General features: G+C 42.3%; 2 protein-coding genes across 3 annotated transcripts in view; both read right to left on the reverse strand.

Moving 5' to 3' along the window:
* adgra2 (adhesion G protein-coupled receptor A2) overlaps positions 1-14,448 on the reverse strand; it is a 38,693-nt gene extending 24,245 nt beyond the window's left edge. Inside the window, exon 1 of the mRNA XM_062382380.1 lies at positions 13,437-14,448. Coding sequence (XP_062238364.1) covers positions 13,437-13,741 — 305 coding nt within the window. The 5' untranslated portion in view covers positions 13,742-14,448. The remainder of the gene's footprint in view (positions 1-13,436) is intronic.
* A 4,517-nt stretch (positions 14,449-18,965) lies between these two features.
* pdlim2 (PDZ and LIM domain 2 (mystique)) overlaps positions 18,966-26,098 on the reverse strand; it is a 36,279-nt gene continuing 29,146 nt past the window's right edge. The window contains exons 8-10 of one of the 2 annotated variants that reach the window (XM_062382446.1): positions 22,194-22,339; positions 21,106-21,217; positions 18,966-20,117 (exon numbers count right to left, since the gene is read on the reverse strand). In XM_062382446.1, the coding sequence (XP_062238430.1) occupies positions 19,925-20,117; positions 21,106-21,217; positions 22,194-22,339 (451 nt within the window). In that variant the 3' untranslated portion in view covers positions 18,966-19,924. Of the gene's footprint in view, positions 20,118-21,105; positions 21,218-22,193; positions 22,343-26,098 lie in introns of both variants that reach the window. The other variant, XM_062382437.1, reaches the window with a different exon arrangement.

The raw sequence follows: 26,098 nt of genomic DNA on the forward strand, positions 1-26,098 counted from the left end.
GACGGACGGAGCAGTGACCAGAGGCAGGTGACAGCTAAGGAGTAACATCTCTTCACCACTGCTGGTCACAAAGGTTAACAGAGCTTTACAAGCACAGAAGATGAGCAGCTTTTTAATCATGGAGGTCCAAGCTACCAGCAGACCCAATGTCCGCTCTGTGCAGTTTAATTTACTGTACACGAGTGACTTGTTTACTTGTCATCAGTGACATATCAGATGGCAGATTGAGTTAATCTGCTCTTCTGAACAATACGCTGTATAATGCAGTGTGCTAACTTAGTCCAGACATCTTGAATGGTATCCCTCATTCACGCGACTCTTTCAGGCCACAAAGGCTTCAGTGAAACCCGACAGGCTAATTGAATCCGTCTAATCAATGCAACAAGAAAACAGGGCCACATGTCAGGCCCCAGCATCCCATTAAAGCCTCTCATCTAATTCATTTACATGAAGATCAAAACACCGGGGGTCACGTACGAAGATTCGGGTCAAACAGAAGCACAGGAGCCAGCTTCCGCTGTGCAGAGCATTCACATGTTGCAGAGAAGTTATCCAGGGTCACACATAAAAACACATGTATACCACCACCTCACTTGTTCTACTCTCTTCTAGTGCTTTCAAGTCTGAAATGGAATTCAATACATTACCAAGGATAAAAACAAATAGCAACTGTGGGTGTTTTTAACAGAGATAAAACTCACCTAAAATACAACTTTTTCCTGTGTAGATGGAAAGTTTTTTCCTGTGTATTCAAACACTTTCATGATTAACCTCAGCTGAATTTGCTATCTATTTGCTACAAACAAAACATTAGCTTTATACAAATAGAGCTTAACAGCTTGGTTATGAAAGTAAAAATGATGTAACACGCTCGTGTAGAAGCCACAAGTCCATACGCTATCAACTGAGTCTTGAGAAAAACGTGTTTTGTACACAACATCAAGTGCTACACTACCCACAATCCTCAGGTGTAGTGGAAACGATTATCCTAAAATACATTTGCTTTTTTTTATTATTTTACAATTTCTATTTCCTGCAAATCAAATGACAAAGGATCCTTTGGCATTTGAAAAATGACTTACAATCTCTTACAGGTCACACTTATAATTATTTACTGACTTAAGTTATTGTGATGAGATCACATTTCTGAATTAATGTTTGGTCTATGTTCAAAAGAAATGATTAAGAGATAAATTATATAAATCCTCAAAGATACTCTCAAACGCCTGCAGCTCCTTTAAAGGAGTCACAGATTTTAGGGAAACTTTGTAGAACAATGTAATCTTTTCACAGGACATGTATTGAAAGTGGTTTTCTAAACGGATGAAAAATCCCTCTCAACCCGTTAACCCAGATGTTGGCAGAGATCTATCCAAACAAATACATTGTTGGCAAAGTAAACTTTAAGTATTAGTTGCAGAGAGGGTGGATTTACAGAAGCATATTGAGAAACGCTGCGGGTTTTGTGGTCATTTCCATTTCATTTCAAATATAGCATATTGCTACTACAATCCTAACATCCCTTATGTTTCAATCCAAGAACCATTGTGCAGCGTGAGTTCAAGGTTTCCTTGTTGTGTGCTGGAGTGTGAAAAAGTAAAAGCCTTACAAAGAGTCTTGTCTAGAAAACCGCAGCAGCTCCTCCCTGCACCATGCCACTCACTTTGTTGGTTTGCTCAATTTGCTTCTTCAACCCACAGAGCCTTTGAGGGCCACACAGGGGCAGGACAGCACGTCGCAAATCGTATTTGCTCACTGATTTACTTCCGCTCTTACCCCTTGACTCTTCACTGGACGGCAGTAATAAAATGCATCAGGTCCATTATGTGTGTGTGTACTGTTAACGATAACTGTCTATCTGATGCCTTTCTACAGCTGCTTTTGGTTTTTGCGTCATTGTCAACCAATCATTTTGACTGAGGAATCTTCTCCGTGGTGCAGCTGTAAAGGCCTGATGTGAGGTGTGCGGCACCGACACAGGGAGCAGCGGCTGAACGGAGTCCTTTCAGCTTTTTCACATCACAACCTGGTGCAGAAATGATGGACGGAGAGGGAGAACACATCCTTCTATATCCTGTCCTAACCACAGCTAGAATAAACCCAAACACACAGCAAGATGTCTTGTGTGCAGTCGGTTCTCACTGGAAGTACAGTCAATATCTGTGCCCCCTTCATCCCACTTCTCTGGTTAGACACACTTAAGGCTTCTGTACTTTTTATGCATACAGGAAATGCTTCATCCTAGCCTGGCATTCAGTGCAGGACATGAATGAGATGCATTTGAGTGAAAAAGTGCTGATCCAAATATTTTGGCATGCTGGACTTAGACAGGGAGCTCTATGTGGCTGAAAACCCCCTCACAGGAACAAAAAAGGATCTTAAGAGGGATTTAGATTTAATAAGAATTCATCTTCAGGCTAAGCTGCTCGCCCCCATTACCTTTGTAGGACTATGTACTTTTTTTCTTTGTTTCTGCAGCATCACCCTGAAAACACCTGGAGCTGCTGCACAATGACCGGATGCTGAGACACATGGCGCTGATAGGAAGCTCTAGCTCATCCTGAGTGATGAGCTATAGTGTCCAGGGCACAGGTTCACTTTAATAAAGAGAGTCAAAACAGGCAAGTGGGCCGCCGTGTAAACATCATTTAACTCTGGATAGGTCTCCTACCCTCGAGGCCCACACGCGAGGTGAAACACAAGAACCCTTGAAAGAAACTGGTAACGTGCCACGAATCCAGTCCTAAATCGGAGACCAATCGGAGCCAGATAATGAGAGTGATTTTCAATGAGCAATCTCGGAGCGTCATTATTGAATTAAAGCCGGTTTAATAAGCGCGCTGACTTGAATGTGCACACGCTGGTCTGTGTCACTCACAGCAGCAAAAAAGTTTCATATAAAGAAAAGAGTAATTTCGCCCTAGAGGGAATTTTCCTTAGAGGTAATTAAATTCTGCTGAAAGAATACGATTATCCACTTTCACACAGCATGGCATTGTTTGAGCATTCTGCCTGCGCACAGCTGAGAACTTTCTGCAAAAGATCATCAGTGTTTTTTCCTTTTAATTTCTCCTCTCTACTTTTCCATTTGAGTAGCGGCTGCTTGCCAGAGTTGCATTTCTGGCGCATTGGCAGTTCACGACTTGGCAGAGCAGTAAGTGAACATGGCAGCGTTTCTCTTTATATACACATCACACACACGGCGCTCGGAGTAATGAGATCAGACTTAGTGGATCTACAAAATATTGTGGTTGAACCAAAAGATGGATTAAAAACGGTATTACTTAATTTGGCTGTTACCAGGTTTTCCAAGGCCGCGTCTCCCCCCCCCCAAAATGCCAAGTCCAATAGATCAACAGCCATTACAGAACGACATTACGTTAGAGTTTAACCTCACAGACACGGAGCTGGCCTCAAATCACACTCAGAATAACATCATACCTTTGCTCTATGATTCATTCAGGATTTATGGTCTTTATAAAAAATCATCACTCAAGTTGATTCGTGGAATTTACGGTTAATTCAGATGAAGAGAGGTATTTCATCAATCATAAAAACGATTTGTTTGACTTGTGTGTGAAAATGAAATGCATTGCACTTTCAATGTCAATAGTATGTGTGAGAGATTGTTGTGTGGAATAGAAACTTCTTGAAAATGTTTTCACGGATAGACAATTCACATTTGTCACTTTGTGTTACCACGCCGAGGTTGTTTTTACTCAAGACCGTTTGTTTGTTTGTTTGTTTGTTTGTTGACAAGATAACGCAAACACAACTGGACGGATTACCAGCAAACCTTGTTGACGGATGCGGTTTGGGTCAGGGAAGAAACCATACAATGTAGGTGTAGAACCCGAACCAGTCATTTTTTCAACACTTTCTTTAACCTGAAGCAATCAAGCTTTTTACATTTTCATAGTTTTCCCAGGGAATAGTTCATAAATCTTGATGAGAAAAAGATCTGACATATTTAAGGGCCTGATATCTACAGTATACGTCTATATTTGGTGGAGCATGATATAATGTAAAGAGACTGTTGGGCCTTGGCGGAGGTATGTGCTCTGAGTGCCATTCTAATTTGTAAATGCATTTTACACTATCACGCACATATGGTACACGCAACCTCTTGCTGAGTTGGGGCTCCTGTCGCAGCAGTAATTGGTATGGACCTTCATTAGTGGCCGTGAATTCTGGGTCAGGACATTTCACGTGTGTGTGTGTGTGTGTGTGTGCGTGTGTGTGTGTGTGTGTGTAGGCATTAGGGGATCAATGAGCAGAACTAAATAATAATTAACATTTTCTTAATTTGTTTATAATCATCCAGAAATAAGAATTTATGTGTTTTCATTAGCTTAGAACGATCACTTTACATTTCCAAAAGGTCTGCCATGTTACAACAATTATTCTACAGTAGGCAGATTGGACAAATTACTTTAAAAAGTGCTTTTCCCAGTTGTCTGCATCCTGAGTAATTTTTCGTTTGAGTGGCATTTCTGTAATTTCCAGCCTCTGTGTGTCACTCAAAGTCAAGAAGTAATATAGTTGAATTTAGATGAAAAATGTTTGTGTAAAATGTTTTTGTTTAATTCTGTCTCTGATGTCTGAGGTTTGGCCAGCTTGATGGTGGCTTTTTAGTGTACATATCTTTTAGTAAAAGTAAATTGTCATATTAGGAAATTTGAGCAAGTGGGCTGTGGAAAAAACGTTGTATATGTCAGTGCATCACCAAACCCCAGCATAATGAATGTGGTGCAGCTGGTTTGAGCGCGTTTGGATTGTTATTTATGCATTTGTGACTGTGGTGGCTCGATCATGAGAGTATTATAAATATTATTGTACATTTTATGCTTTGAATATATTCCAAGTGGATGACATTTTCGGTGAGTGTGCACAGTGGCTTTTGATAGTAGACAATATTTGTGATTGCATCAGCTTAACACAACCCTCGTCTCTCGGTTAGTCTCCTGCTCGGAGATTGGGGAAGAGGAGAGGAAGGCTGAGGCAGGAGAAATGAAAGAGAGCGAAAGCGAAAAGACCTCCCCGGCTGAGAGGTGGCTGTGTCATCTTTGTTACAATAAGTACTTTATAAGAGGCCTCCAGACTGTTCAGTGACTCGGTGATGTCCAAATGGCTTAACCCTTTGCTTCTAAAATAAAAGATGGGAGAGCCACCTGAGCCATTGGTCCCATGAGCACCCTTGCACCCTGAGCTTGTCACGGCACTGAGAGTAACAGAGAGACGAAATGCCCTCGAGCACAACAAGCACTTTAGCAGCAAATGCATGTCAAGATGTGAATGTGCCCATTGTGCCCGGCCCACCAGAGGGCTTGTGGCAGCCACCGGGGAACGCTGCCAAGCTACAAGCCCCATTTACTGCCTGTCATAGAACGGAGCATCCATGTAATTGAATGTAAAATATTTTCTGTGAACCAGTTATGTGAAAAACGCAGATTGAGTCGTTCAGTCATCAAATCGAGAAGAGAGGGCGCGAGAAGCCACATTAGGAGCGAAACAGATACTTCGCTAAAGAGTCAAAATATATGAGTTCGGTGATTTATAGTTTGTAGAGAATCCTGCATTACTTGGCTTTATTATCATAGTTTGCTGACTTGAGGCGATATTTGGGGAGTGATCTGCTGCATTTGATATGTGCAACCACTTATTATAGAGTACACTGCATTGTGCTCGGTAACCAGGCCGGGAGTAAGGCTCTGTGGTTTGTGGCTGTGTGTGTGTGTGTGGGTATGGATTTAAGTGCAATGTGTGACCTATCAGATTTATTTAGACAGAAAGTGCGTATGTTTATCGGTGTGTGTGTGTGTGTGTGCATGTGTGTGTGTGCTGGTGTGCATGTGTGTGTGGGTGTGCGTGTGCATAAGTGGTCCAAAAGGTCTAAAATTAAAATTTGGGTTTTTGAAATGTCTCTAATTAGAGAGGGGAGGACTGAGGCCTATTTCGAGAGCTGCGGCCATGCACGCCCTTCCCATATGTGTGTGCACACTGCACATGCAAACAGACTCACACACAAACACTATCTACACTTTGGAGAGAAAGGTCCCCCACTTTGTGTTTGTCTTATCACACAATTCATGAGTTTTGCGCACAAGAACCATCCACGAAGTGTTTGTTTGCGGTTTATACACAACTCACAGCAGTGAACTTCATCAACAACTCAACGCTTTGAATATTAACAGCCATAGAACACAAGTTAAAAACCGACGCCTTACCGTAAAGCTCCAATAATTTATAGCAATATTTGGAGTCAAAGACAAGTCAAAACAAACCGAGCTGGAAAGTTTACGGCCGCACAGCAGGAACAAAATAGTCAGTTTAATCGCTGTTTAAAGTGTTTTTATGCTTTTAATGAGGCAATTTAGTGAATTTAGCCGTTTGAGACAGTGAGTGGAATGCGTTGGATGCCTGGCGAACATTGTCTCATTGTCCGCTCTCATAACCAGCCTCTGTTTTCTGCTCCTGAGCAAAGGCTGCTGGTAAATCAGGATGTGTTTACAAAGAGCTGGTGAAAAATCTGTCTGCCCCAGATACTCTGACGGTGTCGCTTTCGGCATCTGTGAGAAGGTTGTGTTTTGTTTTGTTTTGTTTTGTTATTGTTTGTATACAAGTTTTGGGAGAATCTGTGTTCATGTCACACCAATATATATAACTGCATCTTAAGGCTTTTACAAAAAAAAAAAATGATGCATAATACTTATTTGATTTCACCTGAAGGAATACACACACATATTGTCTCATTTACCAGTGGTTAAGATTTGAATAAAAGCTGTTGCTTTATTTCACAAATATGTGACTGGGTGTGAACCGACTCATTTAGAAGAAGCAATGAACAATAGAACTGTAGTGAAAAGATTTTTGATATGTTGGGGTTCTATTTACTGTTAGAGCTAATCATCATTAAATGGTTTGGAGTAATATTAGAAAATGCGTTGTTGTTGTTGTCATTGTTGTTGAAAAAATTGATAAACTAGATATAAAATGTGTATCTTTGGGTAACAGATATTTTTTTCATTATTTTCTCCCTGAATGACCTTTGATCCACATATGCAGATTTAAATCTCTTGTCTTGTAAAAACAACAAGGGCCGAGCTTCATGGCAAAAATGACAATCAACACCACCCGCTCCTGGTAATACAAAAATGAACATTTTACCTTTGAATGATGATATCCTTCTATTGTGAACTGTGTTATTCTCTGTTTTGTAAGACAAAAAAAAAGATATTGACTTTACATATTCTGATGATGATGAGTTGGTTATTTACATGTGAATAATTTCAATCAGCCAGTTCTCTGGAGGAAACCCGAAAAGCTCTTTATCGAGTCAGTTTATAGATTTAATAATTCTGTTCTTGCTAACTTGTTTTTAATTCTTCATTTTTTCCTCGCCCTCCCTATGTTTTGTACATGTATTACCAGAAGTAGATATAAGTGCTTTTAGATAAGGGGGTACTCGAAAAAGAGATGGACCAAATGCATTGGCATGACACAGAAATACAAAATATATGAATGTTTATATGCCTGGACAAGTGGCACCTTCAATGGAATCATTAGATATCAGATTTTTGAAATCAAGATTAATATTAGTTTTCTTAGGACGTTAGTCAGTTATCAGTCGGTGCAGCAAACTAATTTAAATCTCCTTTGAGTGGAAAAAGTTCATGAACCCATATATATGCACCTATCATCAAAAAGTACTCAGATTAGATTACATTGGTAAATTCAATGGTAAGCATATCACAAAGAGAAGGGAGCATGCACACACACACACACACACACACACACACACACACACGCACTGACACAAACGCACACACACAAACACACACACGCTGAAGCCACAGGCATTCCCACTACAGACTCCCATTATATCTGTCTGTATCCATGTGTTTTCTACCCGGGGCAGGAACTGTGGGAGCCGCTGTGGTCAAACACAGGGAGAGGGAAGTTAGCGCTGGCAACGAAAAGTCAAAGTCAGGCATTTTTGGAGTAAGATAAGAAGAGCGCTCCGTGTAAAAAGAGTCCTAGAATAACAGAAAGCCACTCAGGGATATGAGATTACTATGACAACACATCTCTGTGTTTTTGCCAAGTTTTGAAACATCGCAGACTTTTAATCAACAAACACAACAAGGTGATAAACGAAATGCACATGCACTGTTGGAACCGGGGGACAGCTCCAGTGCAGCACAGTAGGCGTGTGGAGATGTCCCCTCCCCCCTGGTTGTGCTACCTTGACATGAGAGGGCACAATCAAATCCAAGCTTGTGTGGCATTGGCAGGTGCTGCAGCTCAGCATAAAGCCCAGAGTCTCCAGTGTCAGGCCTTTGTTTGCTGTTTTGATTTATCGCCGACCACTGCCCCACCTCACATGTGCGGAGGAGAGAACGCTCCCCCTCCTCTCAACACCTTTCCCCACATAAATAAACCCTATCGCTGCAGGAATGCCTGGGGTCCGCGCTCACCCAGCTATTGGAATTCTCCCCGCTGATAAAATGAATGTTTGGGATTCATCTACGTACTCCTGTCTCAACACACACGGACTCACAGAAACAACACAAACCACCGACACATCTGCTCGCCCCTCGGTATCTGTCCGCACATGGGCCACAAGTGAGAGGTCGACGAAGTGAGTCAGGAGATAAAATGGTGCGTCAAGACACACGCAGATGCATACTGTAGCCAGAGGATCATACTGGAGAGGTGAGCTGGCTTTGAGACACAGAGGACTCTTTAGAAGGAGTAAACAATTACAGGCGGCATGATGGTTGGATTTAACTGACCCAAAAAATGAGTTATCAGAAAAATGTGGTGTGAAGTGTAAAAACAAGGACGCCCTCTCCTTTAGATGCTGTTGCTAAATGAGCGCTTTCATCCTCTGAACACTTTCTGTCTCAGACTTGTTCAACTTTGGTGATCTGCACTCACTAAAATACAAAGCTACAGCCGTGGGCGGGTTAGCTTAGCTCATTGAAGAGGCTGAAAACAGAGGGAAACAGCTCAGTCAGAAGGAAACAAAAACAGCACCTCTAAAAGTCAGGAAGTTACAATTTATTAAGTCTAATATTGAAGATAACGTCAGAAGTAATGGCGTAGGGGACGTAATGAAGTGGGTTATAACCAGACTTTCGTCTGTAACATCTAAATTGGAATATGAGTATAATATTCTATTAGAAACCCATATAAAAAACAAAATTATGTTCAATTATTGAATTGAGGTCAATAGTTGAATGTTTATGTAAACATAGTCAATCTTTTTTGAGAACCTAAAAGTCCCTTTTAAATAGCTTGCAGATGCCACCATGATAACCTCGCAGTCGACCACCACACATGTCCTCCTCTCAAAAGAAGGAGAGTCTGTGTGCTTCTTTCTTTACAATAAACACGGTTTATTTAAACAATCATTCAGTTCTAATGTTATGGAGTTGATATGACAAAAGATGAAGTATTCACCTTATTTTGTGTAGCCTATTCTAAAGTATCACTAAAAAAGATGCTCTACATTCCTCATTTCAACACACACATCTAATATTTCCCTTTTAATATAACAGGAACCCTCCTACTGTGTCTTTATTCTTGTAATAATATGACTTTAATTCCCAAAATGTTGAAAATGAAGTGACCTAGATGAGGCACTCTGTGGTAATTAGAGCTTTGATAATGTATTCAAATAAGTACTGAACATAATAAATGTGTAGTAGAGCAAAAGGGGGTTTGAGCTGAGATGATTTTGTTTCACACATTAATAAATAAAACCTAATTTACCTGATCAGGACTTAAAAATCTGACTATGAGGAACGGCTGTGGGTTTTTCTAAAATACACTTTGTGATTAGTTTTCATTCTGACAGTTAGATGAGAAAAACAGATGAGAGGAACACTATAGTGTCTGTCCATTCAATATGAAGCTATAATATCAGCCAATTAGCTTAGCTTAGTGTAGCTTAGCTTGGTATAAATTGACAGCAAACACTGGTCTTTCTGTTAAAACAGGAATGTTGTGGCAACTGAGCTTTAGAGGATGTGATTGACAGATTTATTTTGCTTTAGACTGACTTGGCTAGCTGTCCCCCCCCCCCCCCCCCCCCGTTTATAGTCTTTATGCTAAGCTACGCTAATTGGCTGCAGCTGTAGCTTCAGATCTGATGTGCAGACAAGTAAGTGGTGTTAATATTCTCATCTGAAAATGAACAGTACAGCGGTTATGTTTATTAATTATTGCTTTATAGCACAAGCTAAAACTGAGATCAAGCCTTTGTTCATCAAACCCCAGAGCAGATTTTACAGCTGTTCATTTAGCCTGCACGCGACCCCTTACTGATATGACCATCCTCGCCGGAATATTTCTACCTTAAACCCCGGGCTCAAGTGCAAACATGCAAGGAGCAACTGTCTCGCAGCTGAGGGGGCATCGTGTCGTGGGCGGCCACGCTGACCCCGCACCCCGGGCATGTGCCTCCTGCTCATTTCGCCTGGCACCCACTGAGCCTGCAGAGCCATCAGTCACTGACATCGATGACAATAAACTACGCCAAGGGAGGAGTGCGGTTGAGACTGGGGTAAAAACCACAAGCAGCGGAGCACCAGCACGTTCACACACAAACTGCCACTGTACGTTCCCTCCATTCGTCTGTTATCCATTAAAAACATTCAAACAAGCACAGCTGCCGTCACAGAGCACAGAGAGGAGTTGGTGCTCTGCGTGTTTTTTCGGGGCATGAATGTGCATGATATATATCCATCCTGTGAGGGGAGCACATTTCATCACCAATAAAAAAAAACAAAAGTTCTTCTTTGACACTGGTTCAAAAGACTAAAAATAAAGGAGACATGGAGCAATGCTTTGGAAGTGAAGCTATGTTGCTCCACTGCCTCCTCCTCCTCCCTCTCACCCCGATGTCGGAGATCTGTTCGTCAGGGGCTGGGGATTTTCAGTCTCCAGGGGCACATCCCTCTGAACCGCCTGCCAAGCCTCTATTCTCCCTCCTCCATCCTCTCGCTTGCTCTCTCAGTTTTTTTTTGTTCACCTCTCAGTTCCCACTTCCCACCTCGTCTACCCTTCATGCTCAACTTTCTCCTTCGCTGCAGCCTTTTTTTTCTCCAATTCCTGTCATTCACTCGTGTACTTTCTCCTCGACGGGTGCTTTTTTTTGCCTCTCTTCCCTTCCGCTCCTCTTCCTCTCCCAGTGATCCAGCTCCTTTGCAGCCGTGCATAATTACGCCAAAACACAAGCCTGTGCAGGCTCACATCTGGAAGGAGTTTGGACATGGCAGTTTCCTACCAAGACGACTAAATATTTAGGTTGAGAGTTACTGCGTGTGGATGAACTCATGATAGAGGGGGCGGGAAGGGGAGAGAAAAGGGGGAGCTGGAGATAAAGCAAAAGAGGGAAAGTGGGACAGACGACTTGGGCTCTTGCACGAAGGCCCAGACAAATGCATAATTGGACCAGTGATCAGAGAAACGGTGTACAACGTGTCACGACGCAGTGCAATCAGTGGCCTTGCAGTGCCACAGAAGGAGGTGATAATATTGGGGTGACTGGTCGCCCCTTTATGGCTGGCAAGAACAACAAACAGCCAACTAATAGTTTTAATAAACAAATCCCCATTGGGATTTCCCATGAGGCTAAGGGGCCTCAGCTGGAATGTTCACAGGGGCCAGCTGTTGTGCATTACACGTAGCAGGCGGCCCCGGAAGCCCGGGCCTGGTGTCCTCCAGCCTTGCTCAGCATGGAGGAGAGCATTCCTCCAGGCTGCCCCAGGCGAGAGGGCATGCAGCGGGGCTGTCAGGCCGTTCGATCGTGAGTGGAGGGACCGAGGTGATGTAGAAAAGCTCCCCCTGCTGCACCTGGGATACTGTCTGCAGTCTCTGAGCGCACCGAAGGAATGTCAGGAATAACACGAAAATCAACAACTTCTTACATTCCACATCTGGAGCCAATGTCGTGAGTGGCGATGGGAGCACGGGCGCTGGACGAACTCGTCGAATCGTCAGGAAAATGAACTTCCCAGACACCACAGCTCTCGGGGAAAGGTAAAGAAAATGGCGGATGAGGGCGGAGCTGTTCTCTCCTCATACGGAGCCTCTTAAAAGTGTCACAAGATGCTGAACATCAGTACAAACACAACTCAACCAAAATGAGTAGGTGCAGAGATAGAAGATTATCTTCAAACACCTCCACCACTGCTGCCCAAGCCCTTTTTTTAACCTCTGGTTTTCAGCAATGTGCTGCCCAGATGTTGATCCTGTCTTTATTAAGCAAGGAACATAAGGCCCTCTTAATGGACTGCTGGATGCCTTTAGCTCTCCCAGGGCATCAATCCCCTTACTTTACCTCATATGCTCGCTGCAGTGGGGCAGCTGAACATAGTGTTGTTGTGTTTTTTCACTGTGCCGATCTGCACGCAGCACTTTCCCACGTCAGAGCACAGACACAGTCACACACTGTGGGAATCAGAAACCTCTTCGGAGCAGCTGTGAAGAAAACACTAAGACACCACCAAGAAAATGTGTCACTGAGACATTGGTAGTGCATCCATCATGAAAGATAAGTGTGTTTTGGCCCCTGATGTGGATGTGCGAGCTTTGTGCAGATAAATCACACAAATAAATATCCCACAGAACTGGTCCAGAATTGTTGCTGTCTGGTTTCCACTGAGTGGTTTTGGTTTTTTTCTATCCCCACTCGAAGGTGATTCTCAGACGGGGTGTTGCGGTATTAAAAGAAGGCGCCAACCCAACAGTAAAGCACAACGCCGGGCATAAAATGCACAAAATGTGTTTCTGTTTATAGCCGTTTTGCAAGGCCAAGTCAGCTGGACCATGTGCACAGGGTGGAGGTGGTGGTGGGAGAAGGAAGGGGGTTGAACTCAGAAAGACTGAGAGTCAAATTTAAAGTGACAGAGTTGTGTCAAAGAGGCTGGGCCAACGATGATGGCTACAGTCGCTCTGCCCTCTCAATGATCTTCTTAATGCTTTACAGAAAGCCAATCGCTCAGCCCACCACTACAGAGTTAAACTAGATCAAGATGTAAACTCCTGACCTAACAAGCCTTATTACTGCAACCAGTCCTCAATACAGTTAAAGCTGAGGTCACAGGGTCAGCGTGTTGGGTGTGTGGGCCTGATCAGAAGACTGAGCTATTGTTTTTTTTCCAACTGTGTATTTTTATGTGAATTGTGCCATTAAAGCTGATCAATCACTGATTCAAACCTGTAATAAGACATGCACAGTATGTCTCCTCAGCCTATGAAAAGCACTGACTGTGGCAAATGCTACGAGTATGATTGGTTTACACACTTTCCTCCAAAAATCATTGAAACCAGAGGACGCACATGGCACCATAAGGCCAAAGAAGGAAGATCACAGTCGTTGGTTGACATGATATTTGTTGATGTTATAGTAAACTTGTCAGACTCACAGAGTAACTGTCCTGTTGGGCATCAGGCTCGGATCCGGAGGCTCAGTCAGCTCCTCCTTGGTGCAGCTGACCCTTCTGCCCAAAGCCTGGGCGCCGTGCGCTTTGGAGCGCTCGTCCGTGCAGCTGCAGCCGCTGGTGGACGCGAGCAGCCCGGGACAGGCCTGGGAGAGCCTCGGCCCGGAGGCGGCAAGCAGCAGCAGCAGCATCAGTACCACACGCCCCGGCAGCAGAGGGATGCCAACGCCGGGCGCAAACATTGTCCTACGGCTGGATCTCACCTCAGCTGCACCCCCGCCTCCAGTCATCCCATATCTCCACCATGAAGCTCTCAGAGGAGGGGGGCGCAAGGAGAAAAAATATGTTTCAAGTGTCGACTGAATGGAAAACTTAGAGAAGCTCCGCTCAGCAGTGAACACACATCAGCCGCTCATTCCAGAAATATTCAGCGCCGTGGAGTTTCCAAGTGTCCCGTTATGTCATGGCAGCCAGGGCGCACAACTCCCTGTGGTCCAGATCAACCCAGGACTGTGTTAGTCCATCCAAATGTCCTCAACACATTGAAGCAGCCGCCGTCTTCCGTCTTAAAGAGTTGCTGATCCTATTAATTACTGAAATATGAGATTTACATCACTTTAGAGGATGCTTGGGAATGTCCGTATTACCGTTATTCGCCTTTAAAAAAAAGTTAATCCAAGGGTTGATGAGATTGACGAGTGAGTAGCCACAGCAGCAACAACCACTTTTTCATCTGTTTGAATACGTGAAGAAGGAGAAAAAGTATATTGTCAAACTTATCTCACTTTTCTCGCGGTTCTTTTTCCTTCAGAGTTTTCCCGGATCCCGGAGGTCTGCGTAAACTTTATCTCAAGCGCAACTTGGAGTAAAACGGGAGGGGGTAAAAAAAAAATATGCAACGACACACTCGGATGAAGAAAATGAGCTGGTCTCCGTGGGCTCCTGTGTAATTTCCAGAATCTATCTAGCGGTTTTTGCTCGCTTGCCTCTTGTCACACTCTAACTCACTTTAGCAACAACCCCAAGTGCGCCCGTTCCGTCTGCGTCTGCGCCCTGGTCCCCGCGGTCCTAGCGCATCCAGCCCGGCCACAGAGAGGAGGGACAGGAGGGTCAACGTGGTCTCATGTGACCGGTGGTTTGATAACCCACCCGGACTTCACCAAACTTCATCACCCAGTCCTGAGGGTTTCATGTCTTTATCTTAAATGATATGCTGGACGGCACAAAACCAAAATGTTTAGCCAATAATCAGAATTCAAGCTCAAAAGTGCAAACTGATTACATTGCGTCTAGCTCACGAATATAATCATTAATGCTCTGCTTTCATTAGTAAAAGCTAATAATATAAAATTAATAGATATATATGGTATAAATATCAGGATGTTGCACACAACTGAATGAAATTACACATATTGAATAAATGAGATGAATACAGACATGAGGATTATTGCACATATTGGACAAAATTGCACGAACTCATAATAAATAAATATAAAAGATCCGGTGTATTAAAATTATTCAGATTTACTCTTTAGTGTATATTTATTTGTTTTATAAGGGTAATTTATCATGATTATGTCTCCTCAGGTTTTTTAAAGCATCATGCAACTTCATTACCCTAAATAGCAGCTTCAAATTTAGTTTGATGGATCACTGACTTGGAATAGGGAGAATGGGAGTGTTTTCATTCCCACTCCTCACACCACATGCCTTTACTGGCTTAAGATCAGTTAGAGAGAAAGAAAAGTTTAACGTTTAACTCTGATATTCAGCGAGTACATTTTAAAACGATCAAGAATCCTGGACAGAATTTGGTGTATTTGTTGCAATGGCAGCTCTTCCAGTTCAGAAAGCCAGGGATTATGGGTAATATTTTCCGTTGTTTTGTGTTTTTTTATTTGAACTGGCTGTTTCCACTCAGGTAGGTCTTGGTTTCAGTGAGCGCCTCCATCGACAGAGCACATTGTGAATGAAGGTCTTGCTGAAGGCTTCTTAAATATTGTATGTGTTTCAACAGTTCAAAGGGTTTTTTCATTGAACCAGCGGGAAGCAGAGGAAGCAAAGACTTTTATAGATATACTTCACCACATTCGGTATCGTTACCGCAAATAAGGTTCTGGTAGCGCAGGAGAAATGGTCGTGAAAATGTGTAGAGGCTGAGCACATCATGGCATGATGAGTTTTATGATATGATGTTTTTGTCCCCCAGAGGCCTTTATGTTCATGGTCACTGACAACAGCAGGCATCCCATAAAATACTGCAATGTATGGGTTCTTTCATGAAAGTTCTAACATGCTGATGGACATTGTAAAAGAAGGGCCGGTGCAGTGAGATCAAGTCAGACGAACCTGTTGAACAGCATCAAGTGCTGCAGCCTAATTCAGCATCAACTGAAAGAGTGTGTTGCCCTTCACGTATACATACGAGCTATCACATCCACCGCATGTTGATTCTTGCACAAAACCAAATGCTATGATTTACAAATGCTTGGACCAATATAATTCCAGACCCTAAATCTTTTTGTTGAAAAGAAAAATAATTGTATATACTCCTCATCCTGAAAGAATCACACGCAATCCAATAAACACAGAGGATCATAAACTTCCTCAAGCGCTCCTTTTCACATTTTTTTGCTTGTGTGTATGGAAAGTTTCCAAGATCCAGCGATGGATTTCTGTTTAAAAAATACTTTTTGATATACGAGAGGCCCCACGGAGACCGAGCCGACTCGAATCTGGAAAATATTTCAAAATATGAGAAGGTGAAAGCAGGAAAGGGCTTTTGAAAACGGACTTGGTGCAATTGGTCTTGACATGTCTTCCCTGACATATCCAAACTGCAGGCACCTCAGTCATGCGAGCAGTATAATGGTGCAGTGTGCTCTGACCCGCACAGTGGACCCCGGGTTTGTTATTCCTGTATATGATACTGTACACTGGAGCGGGGCTCAGAAAGCCAGCATGATTATTGAAAGAAAGCACAAGCAGTGGATGGGCGCCTGCTCAGCAACGAAACAGAGGGCTGTTTATCCAAGCTGTTAAATAAGGCTTCAAGTATAACACCCCCCTCCGACTCCACCAGGCCCGAATCTCTCTCATCTGGAGAGCAGTTTCCATTTAAAATGTCACGTTCCAAACTGCACATTACATCAAATTGTACTTAATGGCATCCAGACAAACTTTAATGTCGTTCCAACATTTTCTCTCTCCGTGCTCCCCACAGCCCCCTCGCTCCTTATAGCCAAGCAGGCAATCTCTCCTTCTCCCTGCTCCACATCTGGACTCCATTCCAGGTGGAGCAGGGAGGGAAGGGGGGAGAACGTTGGGATGGAGAGGTGGAACGCAGAAGAAGCTCTGAGCCTCGAAAAGTAAAACAGAGGAAGTGAAGATAATGTCCGAGGGGAGGAGGTTTTCTTGTGTGTGGAGGTTACGCAACTTGTCGTGATGTATGACAGAAGTTATGAGGGAAGACAGACAATTTGTGAGACGGCTGAGCGATGGCCTCTCCTGGGCTCGTTCCTGCCGTCCCACGCTGCAGCAGATGTAGCTAGAACAGTGGAGCGCTTCAGCCCAATCAGAGAAGTGGAGCAGTGAGTTCTGAGGCATAGCTCAGGCTTATGCCTCTGCCAGTGGATAAACAAAAGAAAACTTCCAGCAGGGATGCAAACATTAGGGCCTCGGCTGTGGCTGCTGAGTCTTACTCGAGGAGCCCATGACATCTAGTGGTGAGATGTGCAGCACACATAAGCTCCGCCCTCTCGGCCCTGCAGCTATACAGACACACTTCCTGGATGCATGGTTTTAATTAAGGATTTATGGGCATGTTAAACCTGCCTCTCGCCCAAATTATGGGGTTATCAAATCATAATGTGGTGCCATATTTCTCAGCACTAAATTCCTTTGACGATCATTAAGAATTATTGTTGGTAGCAGTAGACAGGCCTGCGGTTACACTTAATCCAGCGTGAATAGTTTTTACAATCTTATGTTAAGTGATTCTATTTATTTAAACATGCAATGTAAAGTAGCACTTGTACAATAACTGAATAAATAAATATGTGATCCGTACACTTACCTGTACAGTTGCATGTTTATAAACCTAAGTCCTAAGGTAATAAATGTAATTTAATAAAAATATATGATCTTTATACACGTAAAAGTATTCTCATTTTCCCAGCCCTTACCAAGTTCAGGGACACATTGAAACTGTAGTAATGCTGCCCTCGTCTGGTTAGAACTGCGAATTACAAGAATGCCACTTGATATATATGAACTTTTATTATTCAGGATAATATTTTACGTGGATTATAAAAAACATGTAGAATAATATTCTACTTCAAAGAGTGCAACCAGTGTCATCTCTCTTTCATAAGTTCTCAAAGAGAACCAGAGCTGAAACTTCTATTGCCAATAAGACAAGCGACGCCCTACTTGACAAACCTGTCTTCTTTCAACTGTAATATCCCTGTTCAGCTGTCATTCATAAGGACCATTAACGTCTGATGTCATATCAGATCATGTGATCGATGAATTCAGTCTCAATGAAAGAGGTGTGTGTAGTTTGACTAACGTGAATCATGAAGTCTCACAGTCCTCTACTATACAACTATAGTACTATATATGCAAATGTGTGGTAGATGTTGCAACCAGACAGAAAATAGTCCAGGACCCCCCCCCCCCCCGCCCCCCCCATCAACATCCCTTGGAATAGTTTGTGTTTATGTCATTCATACACTTCGTTATGTGAAAGAACAACAAGAATGTTTTTAACATGTCATCAAAGAATACCCACATATGATAAGTTTAAAGGAATGATTTAACAGAGGTCAACAGTGACGTCAGAATAAACTAGTAGGGGAAGTAATATTTATTTTCAAGCTATGTTTTTTCTGCAATATGTATTCATTTACATTCCTATTTTTCAATAAAAAAAAAAATCAGAATAAAAATACTTAACTACTCAATGATATACTTTTGCTTTTCTTTTTTTAAGAAATTGTAATTTCTTGATTCTTGTTGTTCTGTGTTTGTACCCTCATGGTTGAATGCACATATTGTAAGTCGCTTTGGACAAAAGCATTTGCTACATGAAAAATGTAATGAAATTAAATTTAGTATGAATACGCCACAGCAGACATTTTGACAAGTTCTAGCAGGGAAAGCAGAAATGTAAGAATTTGGTGAATCTACAAAAATATGTATTTTAACACCTGTGGCGAGAGAACCGAGTTATTATTATTAGCAACATCTGAAGTTAACACCACGAAGGAACAACAAAATGTCAGCTGTGCAAGTAAATATATATTTAAATTAATTAAAAATCTGAAGTTCATATTACACAAAGCATAAAGACAAACATCTCTTTTTCTATACATTACTGGAGTTATTTGTCACACCATGTGGCAAAGAGCCAACAACAAGCAGATCTCACCAAAATGTAAAGAGGCAGTGATGATGTATGGAGACATTTGGATTCAGACATTATTGCAACCCAATCATAGTCACCGAAGCAGCTTCAGGTTGTGCGATTTTATTAAGTGCCACATGAAATGCGAACATTAAAGTGTATTTCTGAGTACTGCTGTAAATGCATTATCGTCATCAAATCTTTCACACTAAATGTCCTGTGCATACATAATGCATTGTAAATGGTTTATATTATAGAATACAGTTCAATCACAAAAACATCAAAAATATTTTGTAATGAATGAATATCCCTCATAAGCATCAAAACATCATCAAATGTGTTTCTCCTTTTTTTAACCCATATTCTGTTTACAAATGAAATACAGAAGAAATCAAACTTTAACTCAACTCCTTTGTGTCTGTTATTACGTGTACACCTCCCCCTTCCCCTCGCTCATGCACACACCCACCCACACCAACACACACACACACACACACACACAGATTCAGCTAAGGCATGCAGAAGCCACCACACTCCTGCATGTGAGAGCATACAACCATACACACCCACACAGAGCACTGTGTGTACACACTGCATTTGTTCATACTGTACACTAATGCAGTGTAGGTGAGATTTTTGGTCCCTTTGTGTTCAGCAGAAGATTCAATTGATTATCCAGATCGTCAGAGTCGGAGAGACAGTCCTGCCAAGTTTGTCTAAATTGTTGGTGTAATGAAAAACTGGCCGTAGAACGTGATGTGGCCTGAGTCCATGGAAGCTGTGCATCATTAGAGCTAAGATTATATATAAAGACTGTGGAGGCTGCATCTTGTGAAAAACAAAGCCGCAAATTCAGATACAATTATACCAAAGGCAAGATAGTGAATCATAATATTGCAAAATATAGTTAAATGGGATCAGAAAAGAATCATCCTTGGCCATATCACAGACCAGTGTCCACCTCCGTGCTCCATGCCAAGGTCTATAACTGAGTCAGATGAGGTGGTTCTTCAGGCAGACAAGCAGCACTCTGCGTCCCAAGAAGGACGGATGTGGCGTGGCACTTTCATTGGCGAGGGGACAAGGTGGCTTGGGGGGAAGTACCTGGGCCTTGGTACCTCTGTTTGGCGTGCTTCTCACAGTACATCACGTCTCCAACCCAAAAATGACCTCTCATCTTGAGGTTAAGACCGCAGTCTGTGCAGGCGTAGCACTCTGTGTGGCGGTAGCGGTCGTCCAGGATACGCACGGCCTGTGAGCTGTGGAAAGATGAAGGCAGTCAGAGACTTTGGAGTCTATGTGATAACAGAGTCAATTGATTTCCAAAGTAAATCAACCATAGAGCTGGAGAGATTAGAACAGACAGACATAGTTTAACTATTAAAGGAAAAGTGACACACAAACCTTGACCAGACCTGCTACTAACATCTGTCAAGAGTGATCCGACTCACAAGTGGTCGGCACCACGTTCAGGTCTGAATGCATTAGATCACCTCAAACACATTAAGAGGTGGTCTCGTTCTTCTCACTGTGAGAACTCAAATGCTTCCTGAGCCAAATGTGAAGGACCGCCTCCTGAGCTGACCTATTTTTAGTCTTCTCAGTGTCCATACGTGGATTTTTCTGTTTCCATCGCCAAAGTATTAACACAGACCAACATATAATGATAATGATACTTTTTCTTAAACTGACTAAAATCTGTCTTCGTAGCACATGTGCAGCTCCCCTTCTGACTCTGTGTCTCGGAGAGACTCAGATGTATCCGAGCAAACATCGGATACATCAAACTTAGACGGGGTAATAATAACATCATTTGTTCTTCCCAAAATAAAATACATGTTTACTTGCATAGTATAATTAAATTAAAGTAGTGAGAAACTGGGGAAGTGAGATATGATCACAAATGTTCACAGGAAGCATTTTAATACCACTTAACACTGTCCACTTGTGTTCGCATCTCTTGGGACAGATGTTAATAGCAGGTCTGAACAGGGTCTTAAACACCACCGCAAAAAACATGTTCATGTTACACTTGAATAATTTTTATAAACAAATGTTTTGTCAAGGTGGTAACATGAAGTGAAGTAGACAACTTATCTGCATCATGATACAGACACAAAATGTATTATAATAATAATAATAATATTAATAATACAAACACACACACTTAATATCTGCAGCATCTTTTACTGAAAATAAAATTGTAATATAACTACTGCAGTATAATAGTTATCACAGTGGACTTACACAATGCTGGTGCCACACTTCTCACAGGTATGATATTTGCTGACTCCTCCCACTGATGTGCTCGGTTTGGGGACGCTGGGCGAAAGTTTCCCGGGGAACCGCAGGGCCGCCTCTGAAGTAACACACAGACAAACACACACACGCTGCTCACATAGATGTTCAGATAGGTGTGCGTGTGTCATCACATCAACACGTTTGTCTCCACTGCTCTCTGCCAGTGGAGCGTGTTTGCGTTTCCCACTAGTCATCACCCATTGGACACGCTTCATGAAATAGGTTTCCACACACTGGTCATTATAGCATCAGGAAAGAATGTAACTCCTATCTGGATTCATTCGCTCTGACATTTATCAAAACAAAGGGGTGAAAAGGAGAACAGAGGAATTCCACGATATGCTGCTCAGATTATGAACTGTACACTGGAGAGCTGTTCTTTCTCCAGATCCAGCCCAGGTGAAGACCATATGGAAGTCACTATTGGTCTGCGTGATACACATTTGACAGATGATTTCAAGATGGACATGCAGCCAGCCAACAACTGCAGGAGGTGATGTGAATTATGTTGCATTTGACAGACAAATTCTGAAAGCAACCGCTGATAGGAATCTGTTACATGTCTGTTGTCTGATTGCTTTTGATGCTCCATCTGAAAGGTTTCATGTAACTACAATTTTCCAACAAATTTAGTTTTTCTGTTAGCCCACTTGTAAAACTCTATATATAAGATATAGGATTCACCACGAGTGAATGGGCAAGTTGATGAAGCTTCAAACATATCAAAGACGCAATGAAGAAATACTAGAAGAATACATGACTCAGGATAAAAGGAGAAGCCATACACGTGGAAGACATATATGAAGATGTAAACTTAGATAAAGAGATTTAAGAGTTTTTTGTAAAAAGGGTTGTTAATATCCTGTAATCAAACATGTGTTCTCAGTGGCAGAATTAATACACGTTATTCCTCCTGCACCAACCCAGCCTTTAAGATTTTCTGTTGAATGTGTCTGAATCTCCTGCTGCATTCTTCACATGTAAAAGGCAAATTCCGGACAAAGTCTGGACCCCATTGTGCACATAGTGCTAACCTTTCTCATCGGCTTCCAGGACCTCCTGCAGCATTTTAAAGGTGCTGGACTGACGAGGTTCCGTGTGCGACTCCCTATTCTCCTGGATCATCTTGTACACCTCCGAGTCCCTGTCGAACCTCTGCATGGTAAAGTCAGAGCTGGAACTGCTGTGGAAAGAAAAAGAGGGAAAAACGTGAGATATAATATTCTCTGAATTCAAACTGTGGGCCAAACTCTTTGTGAACTCTGGTGAGTGTGGTTTAAGTGAATCCAGAGGAAATGAGGGATGGGGGCAGCAGCTGGCTTTGAGACTTTGACCTCCAAACATCGAGTCTAGATTGAACACCACAGGCAAGAGGCCAAACACCAATCACAGGCTCTGCAGGATCGGCCTCCGATCACCTAACAGAAAATGTTGTGACTCAGAAAACAGCCCCAAGGTATAAACAAAAGGACATAATACATAATACTTTTCTAATGAATAAACTAGGAGTTAAATCTTTTCAGAAGCTATGATTATGTACGCAGAAAATCCTTATAGAAAATGACAGACACAAGCGTCAAACCTTAAAGTAAAAATCTAAGAAAAAGTCAAGGCACAACATAAAAACTTGTAACTTTGCGTCTTGTTTCCAGCCAGGAGGGGAAAGGAGAGGAATCTTTTACCGAAGGGGTTGTGCATGGTGTCAGGTCATTAAACAATTAGCACAAAAGATCAGTGGCTCACTTTTCAAGTAAATTCTTTAACCCTGCTGTGGAAAAGTGGTTTCCCTTTACTGCTTCCTAATGTGAGGCTGAATACCAGTCCCTCCCCGCCCCCTGCTGAGGAGACACATGGGTCTGGACTGGCATATTTATTGGTAAGTTACAAGAAGCACAAAGACACAAAGTGTGTTCTTGTGTAAGGTATTCTTGTGCATGGTGCTGCTGGGTGTTTGCTGTCAGCAGGAACCGGTTGGCTAACTGGGCCAGGTGTGGTTTGATGCCTTCCGCCTGTAGCAAACATGTCGGGAAGAGTCAGTCGATTTAACCTGACTGACTGTCTCACCTGCTGTCACTCTCAAAGAATCTGCCCAAATGTTTACTATTCAACTGACACCTGTGCTTTGGAGAATCTGCTCAGAGACAATGACCTCAACTTCACCAGTGTCAACAGTTCCCTGCTGTGATTTACCATATAGATTATAACATATTTTTCCATCACTGCTCTATGAGGCTTTAAATCTACTTATGTCATTGTTTCCTTCCTTTATACTCTTGTCTCATCTCACATTTCAGTTAGTACTTATTTTTCAATACTTTGTCTAATGGTTCAATGTCTTCATGTCCTTTTATGTGAATCCATTGTTATAAAGCACCTTGAGATGCTATATGAATCCAGATTAGTATTATAATTTGCTCTGCACTCCTGACTATTGTATCTGCAGTAAAACCATGATCGTGAGTAAAAGTAAAATTTGTCCAGTTAACACTGATAAAGTTGATTAACATGTTCAGCATCAAACCCTTTGTGCTCAGTGGTATTTACTCTGAAAATCCCTGGCGTCCTCCCTTGTTGTGCTCCGACAGTTCTGATAATAAGTAATATTCCCTTTTTCGTTTGTCTTCAATGTGTCAAACACGTGCTTAGTATGACTCAGTACACATGATTAAACCATTTGACCAGTAAAAGGAAAACTCCCTGTCTGCTTTGGTCTTAGGTTTAGAATCGCTGTCCAGCTGCATTGTTCTTACACTAGGGACTGTGATTGAGAAGTCCAGCAATGAGTCTTTGTTAAAGCTGAAAATCTGCATTTTGTTCTCCTCATATGTGAAAATGTAAATGAAACTGGAGATGGCAAAATAATGACAACAAATATGTTCCCAAAAAAATGTACAGGCCTTTTCTTCTGCATCATTGAACGTGGTTCAAATTGAAAACAGACCTCCAAAACACACGCTCAAACTTCTCCTCATGCTCAGCTCCACCCTTAGCAAGCCATTTCCCCTTTATGCTTCGCTCACCAGCTCATCTGACATGCAATCTCAAAACAACATGGAAAGTCTAGGTCAAATGGGAAACAAATAGATGCTGGTCAGAGAGAGAACCGCACACAACTAGACGAGCAGCTGAGTGCACAGATTCATGCACAGAGCTCACAAAGTATCAGAGAACTTCAGTCTAGCTTTTTAATCTGGGAATGGCTTTCAAATAGTATCTACACAATGTCTGCATCTGAGACTCATGTGTTGCTGGTTTCCATGCCCAGACTTGGCAAAGCGGAGCAATGATAACAATCTAGTCATAGCAGAGATTCAATATGCGTGTAGCCAAAACATATGCAAGATCACGGGGCTAAATTCCGATCACATTACTGAATGCGACTGCTTCACAGGTCAACATCCAAACCAAAAAACACAGTTATCTGAGAAAAGATATCACAATGACAAAACTGGATATCCCAAACTCACCTTAAACCGAACAAAGACAAAGAGGCAGCTCAGCTTCAGCTCACTGAACCGGTCCTATTGTTTCACACACTGCTGCAGCAACTCAGAGCACACAGAGACACAAACTAAACAAGCACACACACTCAGATGCTGAACACACACCTCTATCTAAACCAGACAAGACAGAAAAACAAGGTTCTGACTGAAAGGTGTGCCCCGGGGCTCAAAGTCATTGGCCATGCGACATAAAGGGGTGGGTGAATGGGTGTCACTGAGTCTGTGATTGGCTGAGGAGGAGCAGGGAGAGGCTTGCTGTGCAGGCTGGGGGCTCCAGACTGGAGGCCAATCAGGGGGGATAGGGGAAAAAAAAAAAAATCAGACTTTTTGGCAATGTGGGGTGTTTGGCTATGACTGCATTTGCTGAAAAGTCATATCACTAACTGTGGCTACCCAGGAGGGAAGTGGGGCCAAAGTCAACCATGGCGCTCTGTGAAAACACAGGCACCAGGTTCTCCAGCAGAGAGAGAGTGGACACAAAGGATTATTAGACAGACTAGATAAAGATGTTCATTTCTGCTGAGACAGAAATGCACTGCTGATTCCGAGTGAATCCAGATCATTTTCAGCACCTGCACAAAACTAAATGAGCCAAATTAGGGCTTTGACACCTCAGAGTGGGCGAAGCAGGAATGAGCTAACTGAAGTGCAGGTGGTGAACACTATATAAAGTTTCACAAAGGCTAAAAGTCAAACGCAGACGTCAACTCAGAGTGCAGCTGCAAACAGCTCAGAGCACCAGGAGTCAGCTGCGGCACAGCAGGGAATTCTCAATGTGACTAACAGACTCCTCGGCCCATTCACACCTAACTCTGCCTTTCCATACAGACCTTTGAAAGGAAGGAACCATTACAAATATACAATGTAAAGTTTCTAGCAGGGACTGGCCTCACAGATAAATTTCAAATATGGAAAATAAAGAAAAATTATAAACACTACAACATTTATCATTCAATATAATAGACCTGCAGCAGATATAACGAAGGAAGTCCAACATATCTAGGGTTAGTTCAGATATTTTCAAAGACAAATGCTGATGTTTTTGCATCTGATAAAATACAATCAATTAATACTTATAACAAAAGAGTAAAAAGTCTTAACAGAGATTTATTTGACACCTAAGTATTGTTAATTTGAATGAAAATAAGTGTGAATTGTGTTTTTGACCGATTAATGTTTTCATCCCTGTCTGTTTGATAATCGGTATGTAAGCAAGATTAAACAAAAAATGCTGGACGGATTATAACAAAACTTTGAAGGACAATAATTGTTTTTTTAATGTGACACATTTAGGGCACTGATGTCTAGAAGTGGGTAAACTTAGGTGCGGTTTGATTGAATATAAGGGGACTGCTGGGTCTTGGGGGAGGTACGTGCTGTACTGATTGCCATTGTAGTTAGGTGGGAGTAACCACTGCCGGCCTATAATTGGTGCA

This window comes from Platichthys flesus, chromosome 3 (assembly GCF_949316205.1).
Source record: "Platichthys flesus chromosome 3, fPlaFle2.1, whole genome shotgun sequence".
NCBI classification, from domain to species: domain Eukaryota; kingdom Metazoa; phylum Chordata; class Actinopteri; order Pleuronectiformes; family Pleuronectidae; genus Platichthys; species Platichthys flesus.